Consider the following 21,147-nt stretch of genomic DNA (forward strand, 5'->3'; position numbering starts at 1 on the left):
TACACGACGATGCTGGACGGGGACGGTGGTGGAAGGGGAAAGCCGGAGAAGATTGTTGGGGTACGAGCAAAGTGTCATCGCATCACAAACCGTCTGGTAAGAGTGTCGCGGTTCTTCACCCCTTAACACAACTCAAGTCCACTAGGAAAGCAGTCACTCCCGGCACTGCATCACTCCCTATAAAACAATCTGAAGATCTGTGCGGTATCGAGAATGAGGGATACTAACAACCGAAGGTTCGAAGAACCTTCGCCACATGCATGTTTTGGATACACACCGCCGCTCAATGGCATATTCTGCTGCACGCGCTTGGTGAAGTAAGGGCGCCGACGTGCAAATGAGTTTGCTCAGAGCCACGTAAGCACTGTCATGCACGATGGCGCGTAGACCCAAATGCAACGAATTATCTGCTGCTTTCAAACAAAGCTCCGGCTGCAAGCAACGTGACAGGATTTGTGAAACGGCCGGGTGCCGGTCGTTTCACAAATCCGGATGATATTTGGTATCGCTCGGAGAGGAGAGGCGCACCAGATGCCCTTATCAGCAACTGCTCCGCCGTGGGACATACACAGAAGAACCGGGGCACGCATTAGATTTCAGTACATATGTCTTGATAGAAAGCGACAATCTCAAGGCTTGCAAGCGTCTTGGGTATGTACCGCACGGTTCAGAGCACTTTCTGCAGCATCACTTCGAGCTGAGCTTCACCTCTTGTTGGTTCCGCAGCTGATTCGCCCATAGCCGCGACCGTTGATACGGATGTGGAAGGTTTCTTTACTCGGCGACGAGACGCAGTTGACAACCAATCACCCCGCGAGTCTCCTGCTCTCTTTGACGCGAAGTACTTGCTGGGCAAATACCTGCGGGGTGAGAAAGGTGAACAGCGACAGACGGCGCGAGGGGGAACGCCCTGTAGCGGACCGTGAAGATAGTGTCAGCTCCTCGCTATTTCTCTCCGTGGCAAGGCACCTGGTCCGTGTTACGTCAAAGCAACGTCATAGGGACAAGTATGCAATGGGCGTCTACGCTGGTGTCCGAGTGCAGATTCCGCTCCGCTGTCTTTGACGCCTTCGAGTCCTCGGACACCTTTTTCAAGGTCCCCCTCGGCGCCATCCATCACGGGGGAGGCATCATTGGCCCTGACACCACAGAGCCGCCTTCAACAAGGGAGGTCGTCTTCTTCCCCTTCGTTATGCCTTGGAGAAGCATCGCCGAAATTTCGAGAGGAAACGGACTGTATCTTGTCCAGATGGAGAAACTACTCGAACAATGCAGAGAACGTCGTACGTAGTCTCGTAACCAGCTTTGAGAAGACGGAGGACGCTGCAGCAAACGTCCGTGCTAAAGTCTTTGGAAACAAGAAAAGTTGTGGGCCTCGTGGCTTGGCGAATCTTGAAAGCTCCGGAGACACCGTACCCAAATCAGCAACGGGAATGTGGGGCTACGGGGTGCGAGAAGCATCGGCCAGACGACCGTGCCGGACGCGCAATGCCAGTGCCATGTCTCAGGAGATATGTGCAGCCTCTAGTGCGACTGAGCAGTCGGCGAACCGCTCGTCGGACACTCGCGTCTGCGCGGTGCTGACAAAGAGCGAGTTCGCATCGCCGTTTGGGCCTCTCAAAGAGCGCCTACGCCAAGCGAGGAGAACGTCTTCCGGGTCCGCTCCTTCTGAACCGCTGCAGCACCATCCTAACAGCGAGACTTCCCCGTCACCTCCGACAGCGAGTGTACGTCCATCCCACCGTCAGCGTGCTGCTCGGTTTTGTCGGCCCGCTACCGGGTGTGAAGCGTCTTCTGCAAGGCAATCTGTCTTCGAGCAGGGGCTTCAGGTGCAACGCCTTCGTCAGGCATCGATTGAAGTCCGAGGCACTCCTGCGCGTATACCGAAGGGCCAGCTGGATGGTGCCGCCCGACCCTCCACTGCAGCTACGGGGATTCGTCGTCCAGCGCACTCTGCAGCAAATGCTGCACCCACATCGAGACCTGGAGATTTCCATGAGGATTCGGGCGAGCAGAGCTCCAATCATGCCTCCGGTGGAGACCAGTTCATCGCCTCCAGTGATGCCGCCGATGGCATGCGATATTTCAAGCGCTGCTCCTCAGTTGTTCGAGCACCGGTCAGCAGGGAGACGCGCAATACGGTGGACGACAGGAGGATCTCACTCCGAGCTTCATCTCATCAGGCACGACGTCGTCGAGAGAGACAGCGAACCACGCAGACTGCTGGTAAGTTGAGTGATGAGATGCAGTCGCCCTTTGGTTTGTCGCTTCACTAGCAGGGCCATGTAGCGGCTAGGGCGTCTGCTTTCTTTCGAGGAGCATGCTGATGGCCACGCACTTGGCGACGGGACTACGCGCCGACCCTTTGACATGCGCAGATCTGAGCCGGTTGGCTGTGTTTGCGTTTCGACACGTGGAAGGAAGTGGCCCCTGAAGCAGCGTTGGCGATGCCAAGATATTAGCTGCGCCGCCACGAATTTTTCTCGCATGACTCTCCAGCACTCTGCCTTTTCCAATCTTTACTCAGAGCTGCGGCAAATGCGCTCTCACGCGCTCAGATGCCAAATGCAGAGCTCGAAGGCCTCAGCTGACGCAACCTCATTGCCAGCGCCCCCTGCGGCGAACCCGCCGAGCAGCAAGAGTTCAGGCGCTGCGTTGCGGGTTCGCGGCCGACTCGCACCTACAGCGAAAAATGCCTTAGACCGTCCGCGGTCTGCCGTCTGTTGCCCACGAATTTCGGCCCCTCCTCCAACAACGACGATGCTTCCCCGCGGAGGAACCTCGCAGGAAGCACTGGATGGCGAAAGTGAAGGAGCCCGCAGCAAGAAGCACGGGAAAAAAACGCTTGAAGCTTCACAGCCACGAAATTCTTCGGAGCTTTTGGAAGCGGCAGTCAGTGCATGCGTGACGGTAACACCAGCAGGGCACGCATCACAGGAAACCACGACGCTCAACTCTAACAAAAACTCTTCTCATGCAACGAGAGAGGCGAGGCCACGGTTGGAAGTGAAGCGCGTGGACGACGCAACGAGAAAGCAGCCGCACGCTGGCCTTCCAATCACAACCAGGGCAACTGCGCCAGAGGAAATGAAGGCTGCAGCCTGCCGCGTTATGGCAAGGTGGCTGGCAAGAGTGAGCCTCACTCATATCGTCTGGAGAGCGTTCACGAGGGGGTGTCCTTCGTTGCTGCCACGCGAAGGGAAGCGTTCGCTTCTGTGGCGCAGGCCTCTGGGTGACTAGGTTCCTAAATTCCACCAAAAGCTGCTGTAACTTCATCGGTTGTGTTTGAGCGAGATAAAACCGCTCGCTGGAAGGGCTCTGTTTCCGGGTATCGCAGTGATCCTGACTGGGGCTGATGCGATAGTTCATTAGAGAGGCAGTTCTCGGTTGCTGTGATGTGCCAACAGATTCGGAGACGCATGCGGCTTGAGTTCGGAAAGGAGTTCATCTCGTTTTACCACAGCAGAAAGCTGGACCTGGTGAGTGACGCGTAAACGATACACGCCCTCAGTCAGATTTCATTTCGATAAGAAGATATCGCGCGTACTGTTTTGGTGCACGAACTTGCGTGTAAGGTGGCGGGAACAGTTGACGAACACAGCTCTTCGTGACTGGATAAGCGCCTCCCGTCTGTTGTATTCGAATGCGCTGCGGCCTCCCCCCTGCTTCCTCCAGCTTCGTCAGCGCCAACAGCAGCTCCTCCTCCAGGAGGCTACGGTGGATCCTTGCCAGCGTCTTCGACAAATCCTCAATTCTTACTCAAAAGTAGTACCGCCGGTGTCGAAACCTGCAGAGGTGCATTGTGACGCCGAGGTTCCCACTCGATCAGATGAGAGAACTGTGACCACTTCTGGCGGCTCATCGCGTCCCGACGAGACAGCGCCACAGACGTCGCGGCCTCTCGCCAATGTCCGGGGGGCTGCACGCCGCGATGCGGCTCCCGCATCGCGGCGTGCCTCCTCAGGTGCGTCCAAGGAATCGCCTTTGCGGGCAATCATCCCTCCGTTCCAGGCAATCCCGACTCCGGAGTGCACATCCGCAAGCAGGCAAGAAGTTCGCTCGAGGCCGGGCTCCTCCTGGCGCGAACGGTTGGGGACAGAAGCAACCGCCAACGATGGCGTGAGCCACTGCGCCATCGCGTGGGGATACACAGCGGCCAACGCCGAGCCGACAAGGCAGCGGAGAATGAGAATGCAAGCAGCACTTGACCTTGTTTCTTCAAGCCTCGTAACCGTGTGCGGCTTGGACGCACGGCTGCGGGTGCCTCAGACCCGTTCAGCTGTCTCGTCGTCGGCTGGTGCTCCCGAGTCGCCTGCAAGTGTGTCCACAGAAAAGACGAGAGCTGGAGGTGTGTTTCCCTCATCTCCACCGAGCAAGCTTGACATTGAAGTTTCACTCGCGACAGTCGGACATGGGACAGTAGCAACTAGGGAACATGCAGACGAGCCAAAAGCCCCCACGTCTCGTGATCCTTTTTCTCCTAATCGCTCACCGGGCGGGCACTCTACTGGCGATCCCTTTCCACTGGATGAGCCGGCTGGATCGTTTGGGCCGTCTGACCCTCCGGTCTCAGACCCGTCACGAGATTCCTCCGCCGAAAGACTTCCTCATTCAGAAGCACCCACAGATTGCATTAAGTCGCAGCCCGTCTTGACTCAGAAAGTTTGCCGCAGTGGGAGGAAACCGAATGAGACAGTGGCGACCTCGAGCCGAGATAGTGCTGAAACTGCAGGTCATGAGACTTCTGACGACTCTACCACGCACTTTGCATCAGACTCCAGCGCAGGAGCGCCATGCCCGCGTCCAGTGCCAACAGGGGACTCGGAAAGTCCGTTGGATGCCGAGGGCAGCACGGCTGACGAGGGTGGCCAGAAAAATTTGCGGCACCATCAAGACACTGCGGTCGTTGCGGGCGCCGCGGGCCCCTGGCAGACGTTCGTGGTTCATGATGAGTCCGACGTTTCATGCTCCCCAAAGGAGACCTCCGGCCGTCTGTTCCAAAAAAGCACTTTAGACAATGCATCACCGTCAGAGGACACGAAGCAGATGTTTCGTATGCCCCCTCCGGCATGTTCCTTCACCTCGCGACAGGTTGATCCTGAGAACGAGACCGGGAGCAGCATCCTTTCGTCGAGCGGCGCACAGTCTGAGCATGCCGTCGAACTTGCTCATCTCGCTACGCAGGTGGAAACTGCCGGAACGTCGGTGCCTGGCACCGGATCCTCTGGTGCCAGGTCGCTCAGCCATCAAACTTCGGACGACGATTTCCCCTTGCAACAATCTCTACCGGTAACAAGTCTACCGACGGTCACGACAGGGCACGCGAGGAGTGAGGATGGCGAGTGTATATCGCTTGTGAGTTTTCGTTGTAGCATCGATGAATGCGCGAGCACCGCTCCAAAAGGCGAATCTCCAGGCCTTCCGTCAACACCCACGGAGGGGGAAAGAACTGGTCCTGTTGAGGTCGACGCCGCGTGTGCGGAAGCAACCGCCGCTTTGCACGACGCAGCTGACTCGCGGATTGACCGTAAGTGAGCCATCCCGTCATCGTCGCCCCTGGGTCATCAGGAAGTCACGCTCTGGGCTTCTTTTGATTATCAACAGCAGCGTGGTGAGTTCCGTGTCCTACATGCAGCGGTTTGTCGCAGGACTTGGTCAACTCTGGTCAACTTGTCAAGCAGCGCGACGCAACTGTGCCCTGTATCCGGTAGCGCGCAAGCCCCTGAGGTTGCACCGCCGAGCTCTCGGCCCTGCGCCTGTCGAAGCAGAGCTGGCGGAACGACGAAACGTTGCTGGTTGCTGCCCGTGCTGAGTGGTGGAGCCCGAGCCAGTGGCCTGGTCGTGTGCCTCTCTGCGTTACGTTCAGACGGCCGCTTCACCAAAATGCAAGACGCGCGCGTGGCAGGTTCCGGGGCAGCGAAAGACGCACAATCCGTATTGTGCCTCGCGGGGACGCTCCAGCGCGACGACGAGGCCAGGTTTGAACCATCGCTTCTGCCACCACAAATTCGACTCCCGCCCTTTTCCTCAACTAGAGTTCCGGAGAGGTCGTGCGAGGCAAGAGATACACTCGAGGTGGTGGCAAGGGATAGACCCGTGGACGCAACTGGGCACAAGCCAATGACCACATTCCTTGCGGCGCTGGAAGACAAACTCTTCTGCACGAAAGCTCTCGCGCGACCGTGCTCCACGGATGCCCCCCTTTTGGCGGGCGGCCTCCGGAGCCGGTGCGGGAGCCCACTTGCCAGTGGTCACCGTGAGGTGGCTCTTCCAGACACAAAGCAGCCTTCGACGAATGCATGTGGCGAGGCGCTCAAGTTTTCCCGCTATGCCGCATCTGCGACTTGTGCAGCAGATGAAGACGCGACGACAGCGGCGACTGCGCCAGTCGCTCCACCCCATCTTCAGGAAAAAGGAGGCGACACCGAGGTGTCCTTTGTTCCAGAGCCCTTCTCTCGTGCTACGTCTGTTTCGGCATGCAGAATGGAGGAATCGTCTGCCTGCAGCTCCCAGGTGCTGTGTTCTCTGTCTCGACTACAGAATTTGGGCCACGTGCCTGTTACCACGGCAGCTCAAGCCGACGATGTGCTACGTGCGATCACCATTCTGCGACTCTACTCTGCCCCGAAAGCGATTCATGCGGGTACGCTCCAGCAGACGGCCGATGGGCGCCGTACAGCCTCTCTCGAGGCGGGGCTGGAGAACAGTTCAACTGGGGATGCGTCCGTGCAAGAGTTGGCATCCACGACAGCCAAGCATCCGACGCCGCCACCAGGCCCATTTATGCGGGGAGCGCCTCCGCCTCACGCTTCAACGGCACCTCCTCTTCAGATGATGATGCAAGCCTGCACCTGCCAACGGCATGAACCCGCTGATCTGCCGCTGCTGGTGCAGACGGGAGCCGACGGCAGACCGGACGAGCCGCCCACACACGACGCTTTTCCCGCCTACGTAACGCAGCATGGTTATGCAAACCGCCCAAGCCTAGGTGGGATTCGTGGTGCTGGGACAGTGACTGCAGACAGATATTGTGGGAGCGACCTCACGCAAATCACGTGTTCTGAACAGGCTACAGTCCCTGAGCCCCCAGCGATCCGGAAGCTGCTTGTGGCTTCCACACTGCAAGTATTCCAGGGAATTGCCGACCAGCGTAGCAAACAAGTGCCGCTACGCGCGCCTGCGCAGACCAGAAGACATTCTGGGTGGCGCATATGCGTTCCGGCTCCCACGGACTCCGGGCACTTCCCTGGCATGGAGAAGGTCCCCCCGGCATCGCGTTTGCCGGTTTTAGGCGGTGCGACTGCGAACGAGGGACTCTCTTGCGACGGATATCCAACATTGTTCAATCCCTGGGTGGGCAACGGGCCTTCAGTCAGCTGCTTCGATCTCATCCAGAAGAGACAGGGCGCCCAAGTACAGGGCTCTGAAGAGACGCCGCATGACGCGGGTGGGCGTCAGCGCCGCTTCCTCCACGAGGCGCAGTTTCACAGTTTAAGGGAACACGCTCTGCCACCTGAGAGCTGCCGTTTTCCCTTCGCTTCGCGAGCGGAAGAACCGCGCCTTCCAGGAAGTCGAATACCCGCAAGAGCCACACATCCCTGTCTTTCCAGGGAAAAGTCCGTTATCGACCTGGATGGCAAACACGAGAGGTTGCAAAATGCTATCTCAGTCTCACCAACCCATGAGGCTCGTGGAATCCCCGCTGGGCAGCAGAGGTCTGCAGTGCGGAAGTCTTCCGCAGGTAACCCCCAGCGACCCAAAGCTCTGATAAGCGGGCGCGTAGCAAAGGGTGGCGTGAAGGCTTTTGCAGCCCAAATGCAAGCACGTGCGGAATACCGGCGACGGCGCCTGGAACTGGTGAAACTCAGGTAACAGGATCGCTGGTGTCCGACAGACTTACACAGTGTTAACCCCGATGTCCTGTGGACCACAGACCAAGCAATTGCAGAAGCGGACTGTTAATTTCGAAGGTATCGGCAGCGCGGGACCACTCAAAATTGAACTCGGTCATTCTGTCCGGCTCCTCACTGACAGGGTCACGCGGTGGCTTTCTAAGTCCGATTCCTTGCTCAGACAAGAGGGATACTATTGACATGCCGCTTTGTTGATTGCTCCTTTGGAGCTGGACCTGCATTCCACCGGACTGCTATCGCGCCGCATATCTCGAGGAGCTGTAGCTGCAGCGATAATTTGCCCTCTAAATTAGGTTATTGTGCCTCCATTCCCTGCAGGAAGGCGGAGGCGCTAGTGCGGCAGGACGAGATGCAAAGGTTAGCACTCACAGCTGGAAATTCAGAGTATCATGGAGTCGACGTGATCCTCCCGCACCTATGAACAGGTCTTCCGGTTGCCTCTAGGATAGCAGCGGTTGCACAGAAATGATCCGCTGTTTAGCTATACATGATATAAAGCAAGCAGCTCTATGAGACTAAACGGTGGCGCGTTGATACGAAAAGAGTCCTTCTCCTCCGGAGGTCACCACGAGCTTTTGGTCGGATAAGTCAAACTGCGCCAGCTGGCAATTATATTTGCGCCTTCGTGTGCGGTGCGCGTCCTCAGTCTCCGGCGCTCTGTACCGGTGCTTCTTCGCCTATAGAGGTCCATATTGGCGCCGTGCCTACCTGGAAACAGGTGGCAGTTCCACAGCTGGAGTGGCCTGAAAACATTTTCTGCTGATTACCTATCCGGTTGGCCTTGCTCAGGGAAGCCAAAGAACGTCTACGCCGACACCAGCTGTGGCACAAGGAAGACGAGCGACGACGCCAAGAGGAGGCGGCCGCAGCCGAAGCGGCGGCATGCAGAAAAAGGGAGAAGGAACTTCACTGGCGAGCTGTAACTCACAGAAACGCATGTTTACGAGCTGCTGTATTCGCCACCCTTGCCACTGGAAGAGAGTCAACTAATGCAGCAGTGAATGATGCCAAACGGCTACTTGGCGTGCATCAGGCACGACGAGCGATCACACATTGGAGGTAAACAGACACGAGTGCATTAGAGCCAATCCCACATCAGCCGCGGCCCGGGGAACTTTCACTGAAATGCTCATGCCAGCATCTCAACGAAACATGAGTTTTTCACCCCATTCACAAACTGGTAGCCGCGCGCACGCGCACAGAGGAACCGTGTAGACGCCTGCGTAACAAGCTCGTCACCTGCAAAGCCCACTCCCCCACGGGCAATGACCTCGCCTGATGCGCCCCTGTCATTGAATTCTGCTTTGCTAATTCACAGGATCTTGGTTGTGAGACGGCGCTGCACCGACGTGGTCAGGGCGCGCGCTCAAGACCACCTGTCCCGCCAATATTTGCGGGCACGCTTACGAAGGTTAATGGTTCGGGTTTTCCGTATTTGGGTCTCGGACACCATGGCTGATCGGCACCTCGCGGAGAAGGTAAAGAGTGTACCTCTGCTCTGCAACCACACGCAAACTCGCTGAACAGACAGGCCTGAACCAGACCCAAGGGTGTGCGCGGTGCTGTCTTTCGTCAGCAGTCTGCGAGCGCACGGGAATCCACTAGTCTTTTACGCTCTGAGTAAGGACGGTCCTTCGCCCGCTTCATGTGGGTGTGACCTGTAAATGCTTACGTTTTTGAGGTTGCTGTCCGTGGAGAGATGCTTGGATGTAGGCATCCATTCCAGGGGTGTGTCAGACCCTCAAGTGTCTACCTCTTCTCCTCTACAGCGTGGCCGCAGTCAATAAATTGCCCGCGTTTTCCATCTCTAGCAAACGACCTAGTTTCACACAACTGTACACTTCATTGGTTGTACGCACCCTCAACCCAAAACCCACAAAGGGCCCTGCCGTGCTGCCGGAACTAGACCTGCCAGGCGCACACGTCGCGCCGTTCACCCGTGATCCCTCGAACTTTTTTCTTGGTGCTTGCTTCTCGAAAACAGAGGCTACGCCGATTCGAAGTCTTCCAGTGCCGCCGTGCTTTTCTAGCATTCAAGGAGAAACTGAAGGTATTGGCGAGGGAAGCGTACGAGCCGGTAGGCCTCCGCAACGGTGCAACTCCGCTACACAGCATCAGCGAGCAGAGCCTTTGCGGCTGCCGCACTCGACTTGCTGGACTTTTGCCTGCAGTTATCGCTTTTTCCTGCGCGGTATTTGTCCACAGTTGCGGAATTCGGATGGCATATGCAGATACGCCATTGTTCCTAGACAACTATGGATCTCCTCTCATTTTTCCTCCTGCGCGGTCAGCATTGAAACATTTGCCTCATGCCTGCAGTTTAATTCGAAGCGCATGGCTCTGACTGTGTTTGCTTGTCAGGCTGGGGAGCATTATGTTTTACTGCTAAGGAGGCGGTTCTTCTGGACTTGGAGGCGAAGACAGTGCGAGCAGCGAGAGCGGCAAGAAGTGAATGCTTTGAAAGAGGAGCTGTGGAAACGTGCTCGCCAGCTGCTTGACACTCCCACAGCGACCACGTGAAACAGTGGATTAATACCACGAAGAACACTGCGAAAGCAGAGTGGCGGGCGGGAACCTCCGTGCTGCTGCAATGACTTTAGCCGTCACAACTGGAATATCGCTGCATATGTTTGCCCTACAAAAGCTGAAGCTCGTTTCTGCGGACACAACACCAGCAGCAGAGTGGTCGGTTACGTTGTCGGCCAGACTGTTTTGCTGTATTTCGTTTTGCTACTCCGCAACAGTATTCAAGCTCAATCTACTGGTCCCCTCTTTGTGAGGCGCTGCTCCCCATTTCAGGGATGTACACCAAAAAGCAGATTTTAGCTTGACTTCTGTGTGTGGTAACATCGTTCGAGGCCTGTTTCCCTTAAGGGAGAAGCACGCGCGTAGGAGCAGTGAGCGTCAGCACCTCTCTAGTACAGTCCTCGAATACGCTCGTGGGCTTGCAGGTTCAAACGCAGGTTCGCGAGTCTCCTCACGTGGATACCTACCGCATCTAATGGAATCAGATCCAGCGAAGCTGATGCTAAAGACAGCGACTGGGGTTGAGTGGAAGTGCCGGGCTCAGGGGTGCACATTCCTAGGCGTGGGTGGCTCTCTCTGTCTCCCACCGTTGGAGCGCAGATACTGCTCACTTCCCCCGACCGTCAGCGAGTTGCATCGAAGTAGTCATCGTCGGTAGCACTGCAGTGAAAAGCACGCCCGGAAACGACGCATCCGGCGTAAGATGAAGCGGGCGCAGTCGCCGTCCTCTACGGTCGGCACAGGATCCTTATTACTAAACGCACTCGAACCCAGCCCAAACGAGCGTGCGCTCCAGCTGGAGAGCATAGGCGAATCACGACGGTGGGGGTGGAGGCCGCAGGTGTTTTCACATCGAGAGGCCATCTTTTATAGATACCCACTTGCTGCTACACGTTGGTCACCGCCGCCCCCCGCGAGCTTATCAGAAGTCCATCAGAAACAGAGAACAGAACGCACGGATCTGACCAAGTAGACTGGTATGTTAGATGTTCGATGCGTGCGTCGAACGTCTGACGCTGCTCACGGTGCTCCTGCATAAACTGCTGCCTCCTAAATTTTTCTACAGTGGACTGTGTTGCGAAAAAATACTACTCCCGTTCGCTATAATGCTCCAGGGGACGATGATGTGGGAGGTCCATGTCTTGTTGGACATGCACGAGACGGCTAGGTGGGCTGCAAAATTTTGCTGGAGTTTTGCGCACCTTTTGGCCGTTAAACAGCATGCCTTCATGCATATGTTGTAGTTCTTGGAATCTATTGTGGCGCCAGATGGACCCTTCTTCTTCTGCTTGACATTACGTCTGTCTGTTCGTTTGTTGTACAGCGCTGCAGGATCGATGTGCCCTGTTGGCTGGCGGGCGTTGCATATGGAACACCTGTGCGATTTCTGGGTCGTTGCATATGGAACACCTGTGCGATTTCTGGGTAGCCTTCCATGACAATCGAATAATTATGCCTGTGGAATAACTGACATGGAATCCTCTCTCTTGGAGCCTTTTACCGGAGGTCGGGCATGTAAGGCAGTTCCCGTATGTCGTTTGGCGCTTGAGCGAGCCGTCCAGAACAATCTGAGAGGAACGTGGTGGTGTACACCTCCAGTCAACTGCAGCAGGCAGGCACCGGCTGCCGTTCTTTGTGCCCTCTGGTCCAGCGTTACCTGCCGCGCGCACGGCAGTTTTCCCAAGACCATAGAACCGCTATCACGCACGCCAGAAGGGGCCCTAGTTCCTCGTTTTTTCCAACGAAAAAATGCCCAAAGCGCATTCGATCGTTACGGGGGGAGGATGGCTCGCGGCGCCATCGTCCCGGCCTGCAACTACATCTGTGGACCGGAAACAGCACTCGTCGGAGGAATAGATGCATTCAAGAAAAAGTGGGGTGAACATTCCGATTTTCGGCGCGCGTCTTCTTATTCGACAGGTCGTCGGAGATATACGTTTGAAGACGACACGAAAATGGGGGATACCTCTAACGGAGGACCCGCTCAGGGGACCGATAATCAGCCTCCATTTCCGTATTTTATGGACAGGCAGCCTCCAGTGGCTTTTCCTGCTTCGGCCTCCTTCCTCGATCCACAGTCTTCTCGGTTGTCTCTATTCTACGACTATCTGACTAAAAAATATTCTGCAGCACCCCCGCCTCTTTGCCCATCGGCTCCGCCATTTGTGCAGAGGCTGCCCCCTCCGCCGCCATCGCCGCCAACATACAGTACTTTTCATGACTGGAGTGTGCGATACGCTCCTTTCTTTTGGAGAGACGTGTGGGAATTCTGCAGGGTGCATAACCCAAGCAATGCGGGCAATACGCTCCTGGAGATCAGAGGCGACAACCTGAGTTCAAAAGAGCAGTCTATCAATCGATTCTACGCTCAGCACGCTTCGTCTGATCTTCCGCGGACGCAGTTCCTTTTCGGGGCTCCTTCGCTGACCGGGCTGACCCCTGAGGCATTTGTTAACACCGTGTTTTTTCCTCGAGGAAAACTTAATTTTGCGGAAAACGTTGTGCGGTAGGCCGTCATGCAGAAGGCACGTGCTTGTTCGTATCATGGCCCCCTACACTTTTAGGGAGCTTTTGAATTGCAGGATGCTAGTCTATGAAAAGAGATTCACGCATACTCGCCGACGTAGGTCTCTGAACATATATGTATATGGGAGTGTACACATGCTGCCTACCCTTGGGTTAGGCAGTCCATGTTGCCTCGTAACGTCAGTGGCTACGTGTTTCTCGGGCAGCCGTCCTCTGTTTGTAGGCAGCATATACCGTCCCAGCATCCGAAATGTTTGGATCAATAGGAACTCAGGCAGCCAGAAGCCGTAATGTACCGATCACCGGTGAACTGAGAAGACGATATGGTGGCTGCGGTACTTCAGACGCCTGTTAAGCAAATTTGCCGTGCGGGTCCATACGGCCACTACTATGGATTTGCGTCGCCTCCCTCCCTGACGTTTGTGTCTGGTGATGTAGATCAGCGGGGAGAGCGGATGAAGAGGTGGCTTTGACTTTCTCTTGTGAGGGCTCTGCGCCGAGGACCATGACATTTGGCGACATGCGGCGTCGCGTGTCTATAATGATGCAGTTTTTCCGAAGGATAGGACTGCAAAGTAGGTGCTTCGCCCACATCCCTGGGTTGACCGCTTAACTATAGGGAACATGTGTAACAATGGATAACCGAGAAGAGAATACACTCAAATGCAGGCGACCTTGCACGCCTGCAACAGATAGTGATCTACACGTTTTCAATGCTTGCACACGTGTGGAAAGATTGCAAATGCCCGTTTGCAACGCACCCGGGTCTGAAAGGGTGTTACACCGCCATCTCAGGGTAGAAGCATATACGGGTCTGAGGTGTCCTTGTATTTCCAGGCTGTGCGTCGTCTGATTGACGATCCTCCACATTCTGGTTCGTCAGGCATCAGTTGTGCAAACAGCCACTCTCATGCAACTGTCCTCAAAATGTTCTTGCTGATTTTTTCAGAGGGGGACCGAGTGGCGGCGGTAGTGTGCAATACACCGGAGACTCTTATTACAATGCTCGCCGTAACTGGATTAGGAGGTGAGAAAAGTTGTAGAGCCTGTTATGATGAGACTTGACATAGCAAAGAGGCACTGGCAGGTGACACTCTCAGTCTATCCACCGTGTCTTGTGGAACTTCTTGCTGTGTTACGGCAATATGTCCCCTCTGACTAAACAGCGCCAGCCGCAGCTCTTGTTAACCCGGCAGAACAATGCCGGTTTCCGGTCGCATTTTTCAGAAGTGAAAGGTGCCAGCGTCTCGCAAGCGCCGCCCAGCTGCACGCTGCCTCGTTCGAGTGCATTGGTACTCAATGGTGTAGTCCTTTCAGAGTCCATGTTAAGCCGGCAGTTTCTCGTCAAGCTTCATTTCAACGTACATTGACGCTTTTCTTTGACGCATAAACTCGGAAACCGTAACCAACAGACACGGGGGCGTGCCGCTCTTTCGGCTCACAGCACTTGAGCATGATCTCTCTTCTGTTCCGGCAGGCATTTGGTCGTCTTGTTCGCCGGACTTCTCCCTCTCGATGCTGCACAGCAGATTTGGCGACCTTTCCCCCAGAGTTTTGATCACGTCGAATGTTTACCAGCTGAAGGGGAAGACTATATCGTGCATTCGAAAGGTACGGATCTCCATGGTGATCTTCGCCCATATCCTTTCAGTGTGCGGACAGGTATTCGCTGTTTAGGTAAACATATATATTCGTTTGTATGTATTCGTGCTACGTGGGAGAAAACCATGTGTGCGGAGATGCGCACGTTCCTTTATTTCCCACAATCGGGTCGTTTTGCTTTCCTGCGTAATATAGACACGCACGGTCTGGCTTCATTTTCTGCTGGTGCTGTACAAACTTCTTCATTTTCTGGCTCCTTAGGCAGAAGATCTTTCACGAAGAATTGCAAGCGTGAAGACGCTGCTTACGCTTCCGCTCGATGGCGCCATGGAAAGAGTCTTCAGTGATGACAGCGGGTCCCGCGCGCCGGACGTCTGCCAAGCCCGATACTCGGATATCATGAACACGTAAGCATGGGAAAGATTCCTTGAGAACAGATGGGTCTTACGTGAGTCTTGCGCTAATTTGCGGTCCCGCACTGTACAGTCTGCCTTTCGGTCTAGACCTGGTGGTCTCCAAAAAAGCTTTAAATGCCAGGCAAGTCTCATACTTTACGGAATGCAACTCTATGCACATGGGCTTCGTGGATGAGACGGATTTGTGAAATCCGCATGCTGAGACCCGTCTTGCTTCTGCTTCCTTCCTCCAGTCGCCCGCTCTTTTCTTCCACGCAGGAAAACTGGACTGGAAAGGACAAAGCAGCGCATACATATGTGATTGAGTGACTGGAGAAGAGAAGCCACTGTCTAATTTTCCGGGTGTTCAGGTCGACGGTATCGCCGCTTTCTTTCCCGGCGCTGTCCTTCAACGACCCGCTCTTCATCCTTTTCTCTAGTGGCACCACGGGTGAGAGACACAAAGGCATGTATCGCCTTCTGTGAAAGCACAATGGGATACGAGTATTCTTCATCTCCACATGCCGCAGAGCCTGTCTCACCCTTTTTCGAAGCCGTAGCAGCCGATATGTTTCGAAGCACGGCAGTTCAAAAATGGTTCAACCTTCACAAATCCTCCCATTCATTTTCTCCTTGTTTTCTCATCCTTTGGGGTCCGTCTCTGCTTGCAGGCGCACCGAAACGAATCGTCCACCGGCAAGGCTTATTGCTCCAGCTGGTGAAGGAGCACCAACTGCGTCAGTCAAGCCACACTGCCGTGCCGTAGAACACTGCATAAGTAGAAAACATATCACCGTTTTCTGGAAGCTGCGTTTTCGTCTTCGGGTGGTGAAGCGCCACAGCCCTCTAGAGCCAGTTGCCGAGCTCCGCAGGCCCATCTGGCGGTTGTCTCGGCAGCGTGTGTTCTCAATCCTCACGAGGGTAGAACCCGTCGGTGGACCGTTTGCGCAGTTTGGCGCTCGCCACTCTAGTCTGTCGTGCAGTAGCTTCTTGTGGCGGTGCAGATGAGATGTAGCGTAGACAGTGAGATGTACTTCGAAGAAAGCTTGGATAGCCAGAAGGTGCCTTGGCACTCTCCATAAGCCTCGGGGATTGTTCCCCGCGCAGCGGCAGGGGCGAAGAGGAGAGAAGGCAGACAGGAAGCTGTGTTGACCTGGAGTCGTCTCTTGTGCTCCTTTGTGTGGATGTGCAGACCTGAATGTTCGGCCGGGCGACACCATTTTCTATTACTCCACAGGTATGTTTTCCTCTTGTAATCACAGCTGGACAAAGCAAATCCGCGCGTCTGAAACGCCAGCAGCAAGTGGGGCGTAACTAGGGCTACTACGTGCGTCTGTTGCGTCTTTCTCACTTCTAGAAGAGCACTCCCGTATGAAACCCTTAGCTTTTTACGAATATCAGCTCACTGTCGATGTTTGCAGTTGTAAGCTGGAGAATACAAAATGTTTATAGCTGCATATCCGTATCACTGCGTACTCTGCACAAAATCGGTGCTTTATCGGCAGGCCGTTGTCGCAGACTGGGTCAGGTGGTAGAATCAGGAAGAGTGCGAACTGTTTTCTTGTATGACAACTTTGGCACTGCCAGATCTTAACAGACGGTCATAGGTCGGGTACGCGCGCCCTTAGCACGCGTATAGGGGTTCATCGGAGGTGTTTCCCAGCGTTGACGTGAAACAGGGCACTTGTCAGTGCACTTCGTCAGTTTCATGCGGGGTGTTTTCTTCTTCCGTTCAGTCTCGTGGATGATGTGGAACTGGCTCGTGGCGGGGCTAGCGTCTGGCGCAAGCCTGCTCTTGTACGAAGGCCACGCGATGCATCCCGGACCGACGGTCCTATGGAAATTCTTTGATGACCACGGTACGGCTGGATTCCGCCGGGGCGGAAGACAAATAGGGGTTCCACGGTTCAAGGTTCGCATACGCGGGTATATATTACTTGCGTCGACTGGGCGCACGGAATCCATTCGCCTTCTCGCGTGGGAATCCAAACGCGGCAACCAAGCATGCAGCGTATCAGGTGGTGTCCAAGCTTCAATCCACTTTTGCACCTGCTGCCTCTGTGCATGCCCATAACCCTTGTTAGTCGCTTTCGATATTCGAGGGAATTCGTGCTTCATGTGTATCTCGAGCGTAGTGAATCAAAAGCTTGAAACCGTCACATGGAAAGTATCGCTGAGTGCAACGCGTTCGCGGCATTCGTGTCGTATTGCGCGCAGGCGGGACACTCTTCGGGACGAGTGCCAAGTATCTTCAGGATATGGAAAAAATGGGTGTCTCTCTCGACTCTGAGAACGGCCTGAAACGCCTGCGCACGCTCTGCTCCACAGGGTCGCCGCTTTATCCTCATTCGTAAGTCGTCAGGGTGTGACTGTTGCTCGTCTCTTTACGGAAAGGGGCGGGCGAAAGTATCGTGTTTCCGTGAGTAGTTCAGAGAATATGTTGCAAGTGTTGTTCACGGGTATGCTATGCTCTCGTTAAACTCTGGTATCAAGTATCTAAGGATCATAGCACTGTCGCGAACCGAATACGGTGCATAGCAAGGATTTTCCGACTTCGCGCGAAGGCAATCATGCGAAGCCATGGCGTCAATATCGCTTCTCATCTCACATTCTACCAACTACCATAGCGTTTCCCTGCCTGCCGCGGGAGACTCTGAGAGGAAGCATCCCATTAGCACTTCTTGTGTTCACCTCCGTTTTCTAGCGTTTGGAGAAAAAGTCTTCATGACTAGTTTGTGGCATTCGGCCGCGGAAAGCGGAGCGACTCTGGTCGCGAAGCGGCGCATAGCGGTGTTGGCTTACCGAACTCTTTTTCTGTCAGGTATCGCTACGCCGCGCAGAACATCAAGAAAGACCTCCACCTCGTCTTCATGTCTGGAGGCTCAGATATCTGCTCTTGCTTTCTCACTGGAAATCCCACCGAAGATGTCCGGGAGGGACTTCTTCAGGCGAAAGGTCTCGGTAAGTGCATGTTTTTTGCCCTGTACGAATATGTTTCGACGTGGAGGCGCGGCCTGTACCTGTGGACTAGTCGCGCTTGTGGACACATCAATACGTGTGTCTTGGAACAGGGGCGCGTCTGCCTCGGCGGAAGCAGAGAGTTACTACTTTCGAGATCACCGACTTGAGAAGCTCCGTAGACCCTAGAAGCTGAAGATCGGACCCTGCGGCTTTCGGTTTCCTTTGCTGCAGTGTAGATTCGTTCTTTCTGTCTCTCTCCAACCGGCGGCACGTATCGGTCGATGGGTAGATGGGTGTGTGTGCTCTACTACGTTGTCCATCGCCTCCTGTTCGCCTGTTTCGCTCTTGGCATTTGAAGACCGGTCCGCTCACCGGGTCGCTCTCTTCGCGAGCGTGGAGTTGTTTTGTGACTTGCCTGACAGGCATGGACGTCGGCGTTGTCAACCAGGAGGGCGAGCGCGTGGTCGGGCAGACAGGCGAACTCGCGTGTCTTCAGCCGTTCGTCAGTCAGCCGCTACAGCTCTGGGACGACGAGAACCGCAAGAAATTCGTGTATGTCGTTCTGCAGCTCGAGGGAAGGGGAAGATACAAAGCGAGGCAAACGGTGACCGATACTGCATGTAATTCAGTGTGGTTTCGGCTGGTTGTCACCCCAAGAATACAACTTTCTTTCCGTCTGCTCTGTCTTGAGATACGGACGACTCATCTGCACCCGCCGCTGCGGGGATTGCCGCAGTTTTGCTCCCGCCCTCGTCGCGAACTGGAGATCGGGTCTCGTGCGTGTTTCCTGTATCTTCCTTGACTTGCCGTGACGACGCACGACGCTGTCGGCCGAACGATGTCTGTCTTTTTTCTTCTCTGTTCCTTTCCGCTTCCCGCACATTGTCCAACGCTGTCGCCTTGCTCGTTTTCGTCCGGTGTCTATCTCCCTCCCTTCGCTCTCCTCTGCCGTTTTTCCCTTCCACCTCTTGCGTAGCTCAAGCTGAGTGCGTCATGATGACCGTTTTCTGGTGTCTTCTGTGTGACGCCTGCCGTTTTCCTGTCTGCGGATCTTTGTGGGTCCAGCCAGACGTATTTCGACAGGAGCAAGGGGGGCATGTGGCTGCAAGGCGACTACTGTATGGAGTATCCGTCTCCAACGAGCGGGTTCGTTCTCATTGGCCGAAGCGACGCCACGTTAAATCCGAGCGGCGTGCGGGTCAGCAGCTCTGAATTATATCAAGTGGTAAGGCTGAACGAGGCGCCTGCAGCAACGCGTCTGTCGTCTTCTTGTTCATTTAAATCCACATGTCTCGAGAAACGCAGGTCGGCGGATGAAGGAGGAGGAGGAAGGAAAAATGCCAAAGAGGAGAAACTCTCGCGAGGCTGCGTGTTGGCTCATAAAACGTTACGGACTGGCGTGGAAGGCGGATACAGGGAGGCACGGGCAAGTGGCCACGACCCTCACCAGCATCTTGTCGCTAGTTGCTTAGGATGACAGAAAAAACGTGTGTCCGTGGCTTGCGTCGAGAAGATCCTTCGTACAGGCTCCGTGAGGCGAAACACGTCCTCCTTGGACTGGATGATGACACATGTTATCCAGTCTGAGCCTGGAATGTTTGGTCGTAAAATCATTCAGGCAAACATGTCCCGCATGCGCAACGGCTGGCATATTGTGAGTGGCAGACTATCCTTTCTTCGCTCTTTTCCGTTTGTTTGCATGAAGGTGCTTGGGCACCCGGGCGTCAGCGAGTGCATTGCCATCGGCAGGAGCGACCAGGAATCCGAGCACATTGTTCTCTTCGTCGTTTTATCGTGAGTTTGAAACCCCCTTTAACACAGAACGGTTCTCGAGAAGCAGTTGACATGGAGCGACCAAGGCAGGAGTCATCACTACAGCTTATTCAATTAGAACAGGAATAGACGGTTGGAGTATCGTTCCCCAAGGCGAGAAGCCGCGAGTCGAGCTGTTCAGGTTTGGTGGGACAGAGAACTGCCGCACCGAGCGACCGAGGACCCATCTGTTATTACGCAGAGGGGCAGTCTATGAGGCTATCTCATGCGGAGCCAATCGCGTGCCTGTTTGCTGCTTGGCGGTGTCTGGTTGCACGTCTAGAAACCCGCTAACAGGGCGGCGGTGTTTGACCGCTGGAGTGGATCATTGAGTCGTGTAGCGCCCGCTGCATGTGCTGTCACGCGGCGCTCTTCTGGCCGTATACGCGAATGCGTTTCCTTGTCTCTCGTGATTTGCGGTGTTGTGGGATGCACACATCGTCTACGTGGGACCGGTGTTCACGGCTTCGATGAGGGGTGACAGTGCCGCTCTCATGCTTGGTTGCTGCCAGCCTGGCATCATGACGCCGCTGCGATCACTCCGTTTGCTCGCAGTTTTGGCTGCGTTTGCTCTTGCGTGCGCAGAGGCTCACACTGTTATTCGCCGCCGCTCGTCGCAGAGATCAAGCGCATGATTGCAAGCGCCCTGACTGCATTCCACGTCCCAAAACATATTTTTATGGTTGACGAGATCCCCAAGACGAAGAATGGGAAACTAATGGAGAAGGAACTCAGAAACTTCATCCACGGGCTGCCCCTGACGAATGTGGAAAGCGCCCAAAATCCGGATGTCTTCAAAGAGTACGAACGCTACATCATCCGCGCCACCATCCGTGTGGAGCCAGCGACACCTTCCACGACACCTCCTGGAACTTTGGAGTATGAAGAAGAACATGGCTTCCCTCGCCCCTCGGCAGATAGCGTGGACTATTAAGGATTGCCCGGGGGCTCGCTCTAGGTAGGCTACAAGCGTGTCGTTATCGCGAGCCTTTTTGACATCCTGAGCATTGCCTATCGCTCCGAGAGAGGCAAGATAGACGCTGATTGGTCTTTGGTCTGTACGGTGAGGAAACATTTCCCGCCGGTTACTCTCCCATTTTTTCTACGTTTGCAGATATTCACATATACTGTGTGTGGATAAATATGTATACACATATAAGGCGGAGAGGGGAGAAGGGGGGAATCAGGGCCGTTTGTAAGGCACGTTGGTTACTGGAAATATCATGTTTGTTGACTTCTGTCCTTGCATGAAAATGGTTCACTGCGCGTCTGAATGCGTCTGGCGTGGAATCCCAAAGCGGCGACGACCCGTAACTGGTGTACCTGGGTGCTAGGGTCCGCGAGGTTGCTTTGCTTTGACTTGTGCAAAACGAAGGCACCCTCCGCTAAGGTGGATGGGAGCCTCGTAGCTT

General features: G+C 55.1%; 2 protein-coding genes across 2 annotated transcripts; both read left to right on the forward strand.

Moving 5' to 3' along the window:
• Window positions 1-1,499: 1,499 nt before the first annotated feature.
• Window positions 1,500-7,872, forward strand: BESB_039910 (uncharacterized protein; the record flags this gene model as incomplete). The annotated part of the gene is made up of 5 exons (XM_029362577.1): window positions 1,500-2,226; window positions 2,528-3,132; window positions 3,408-3,479; window positions 3,676-5,329; window positions 5,867-7,872. The coding sequence occupies 5 exons, from the start codon at window positions 1,500-1,502 to the stop codon at window positions 7,870-7,872; spliced, it is 5,064 nt and encodes a 1,687-aa protein (XP_029221542.1).
• A 4,522-nt stretch (window positions 7,873-12,394) lies between these two features.
• On the forward strand, window positions 12,395-20,669 carry BESB_039920 (AMP-binding enzyme domain-containing protein; the record flags this gene model as incomplete). The annotated part of the gene is made up of 15 exons (XM_029362578.1): window positions 12,395-12,945; window positions 13,404-13,540; window positions 13,915-13,992; window positions 14,443-14,576; window positions 14,829-14,974; window positions 15,334-15,413; window positions 15,634-15,699; window positions 16,155-16,199; window positions 16,699-16,821; window positions 17,180-17,312; window positions 17,784-17,923; window positions 18,346-18,475; window positions 18,989-19,148; window positions 19,629-19,717; window positions 20,321-20,669. The coding sequence occupies 15 exons, from the start codon at window positions 12,395-12,397 to the stop codon at window positions 20,667-20,669; spliced, it is 2,361 nt and encodes a 786-aa protein (XP_029221543.1).
• Between the last annotated feature and the right edge of the window lie 478 nt (window positions 20,670-21,147).

The sequence above is a fragment of the Besnoitia besnoiti genome, chromosome II (genome assembly GCF_002563875.1).
Source record: "Besnoitia besnoiti strain Bb-Ger1 chromosome II, whole genome shotgun sequence".
Classification (NCBI taxonomy): Eukaryota; Apicomplexa; class Conoidasida; order Eucoccidiorida; family Sarcocystidae; genus Besnoitia; species Besnoitia besnoiti.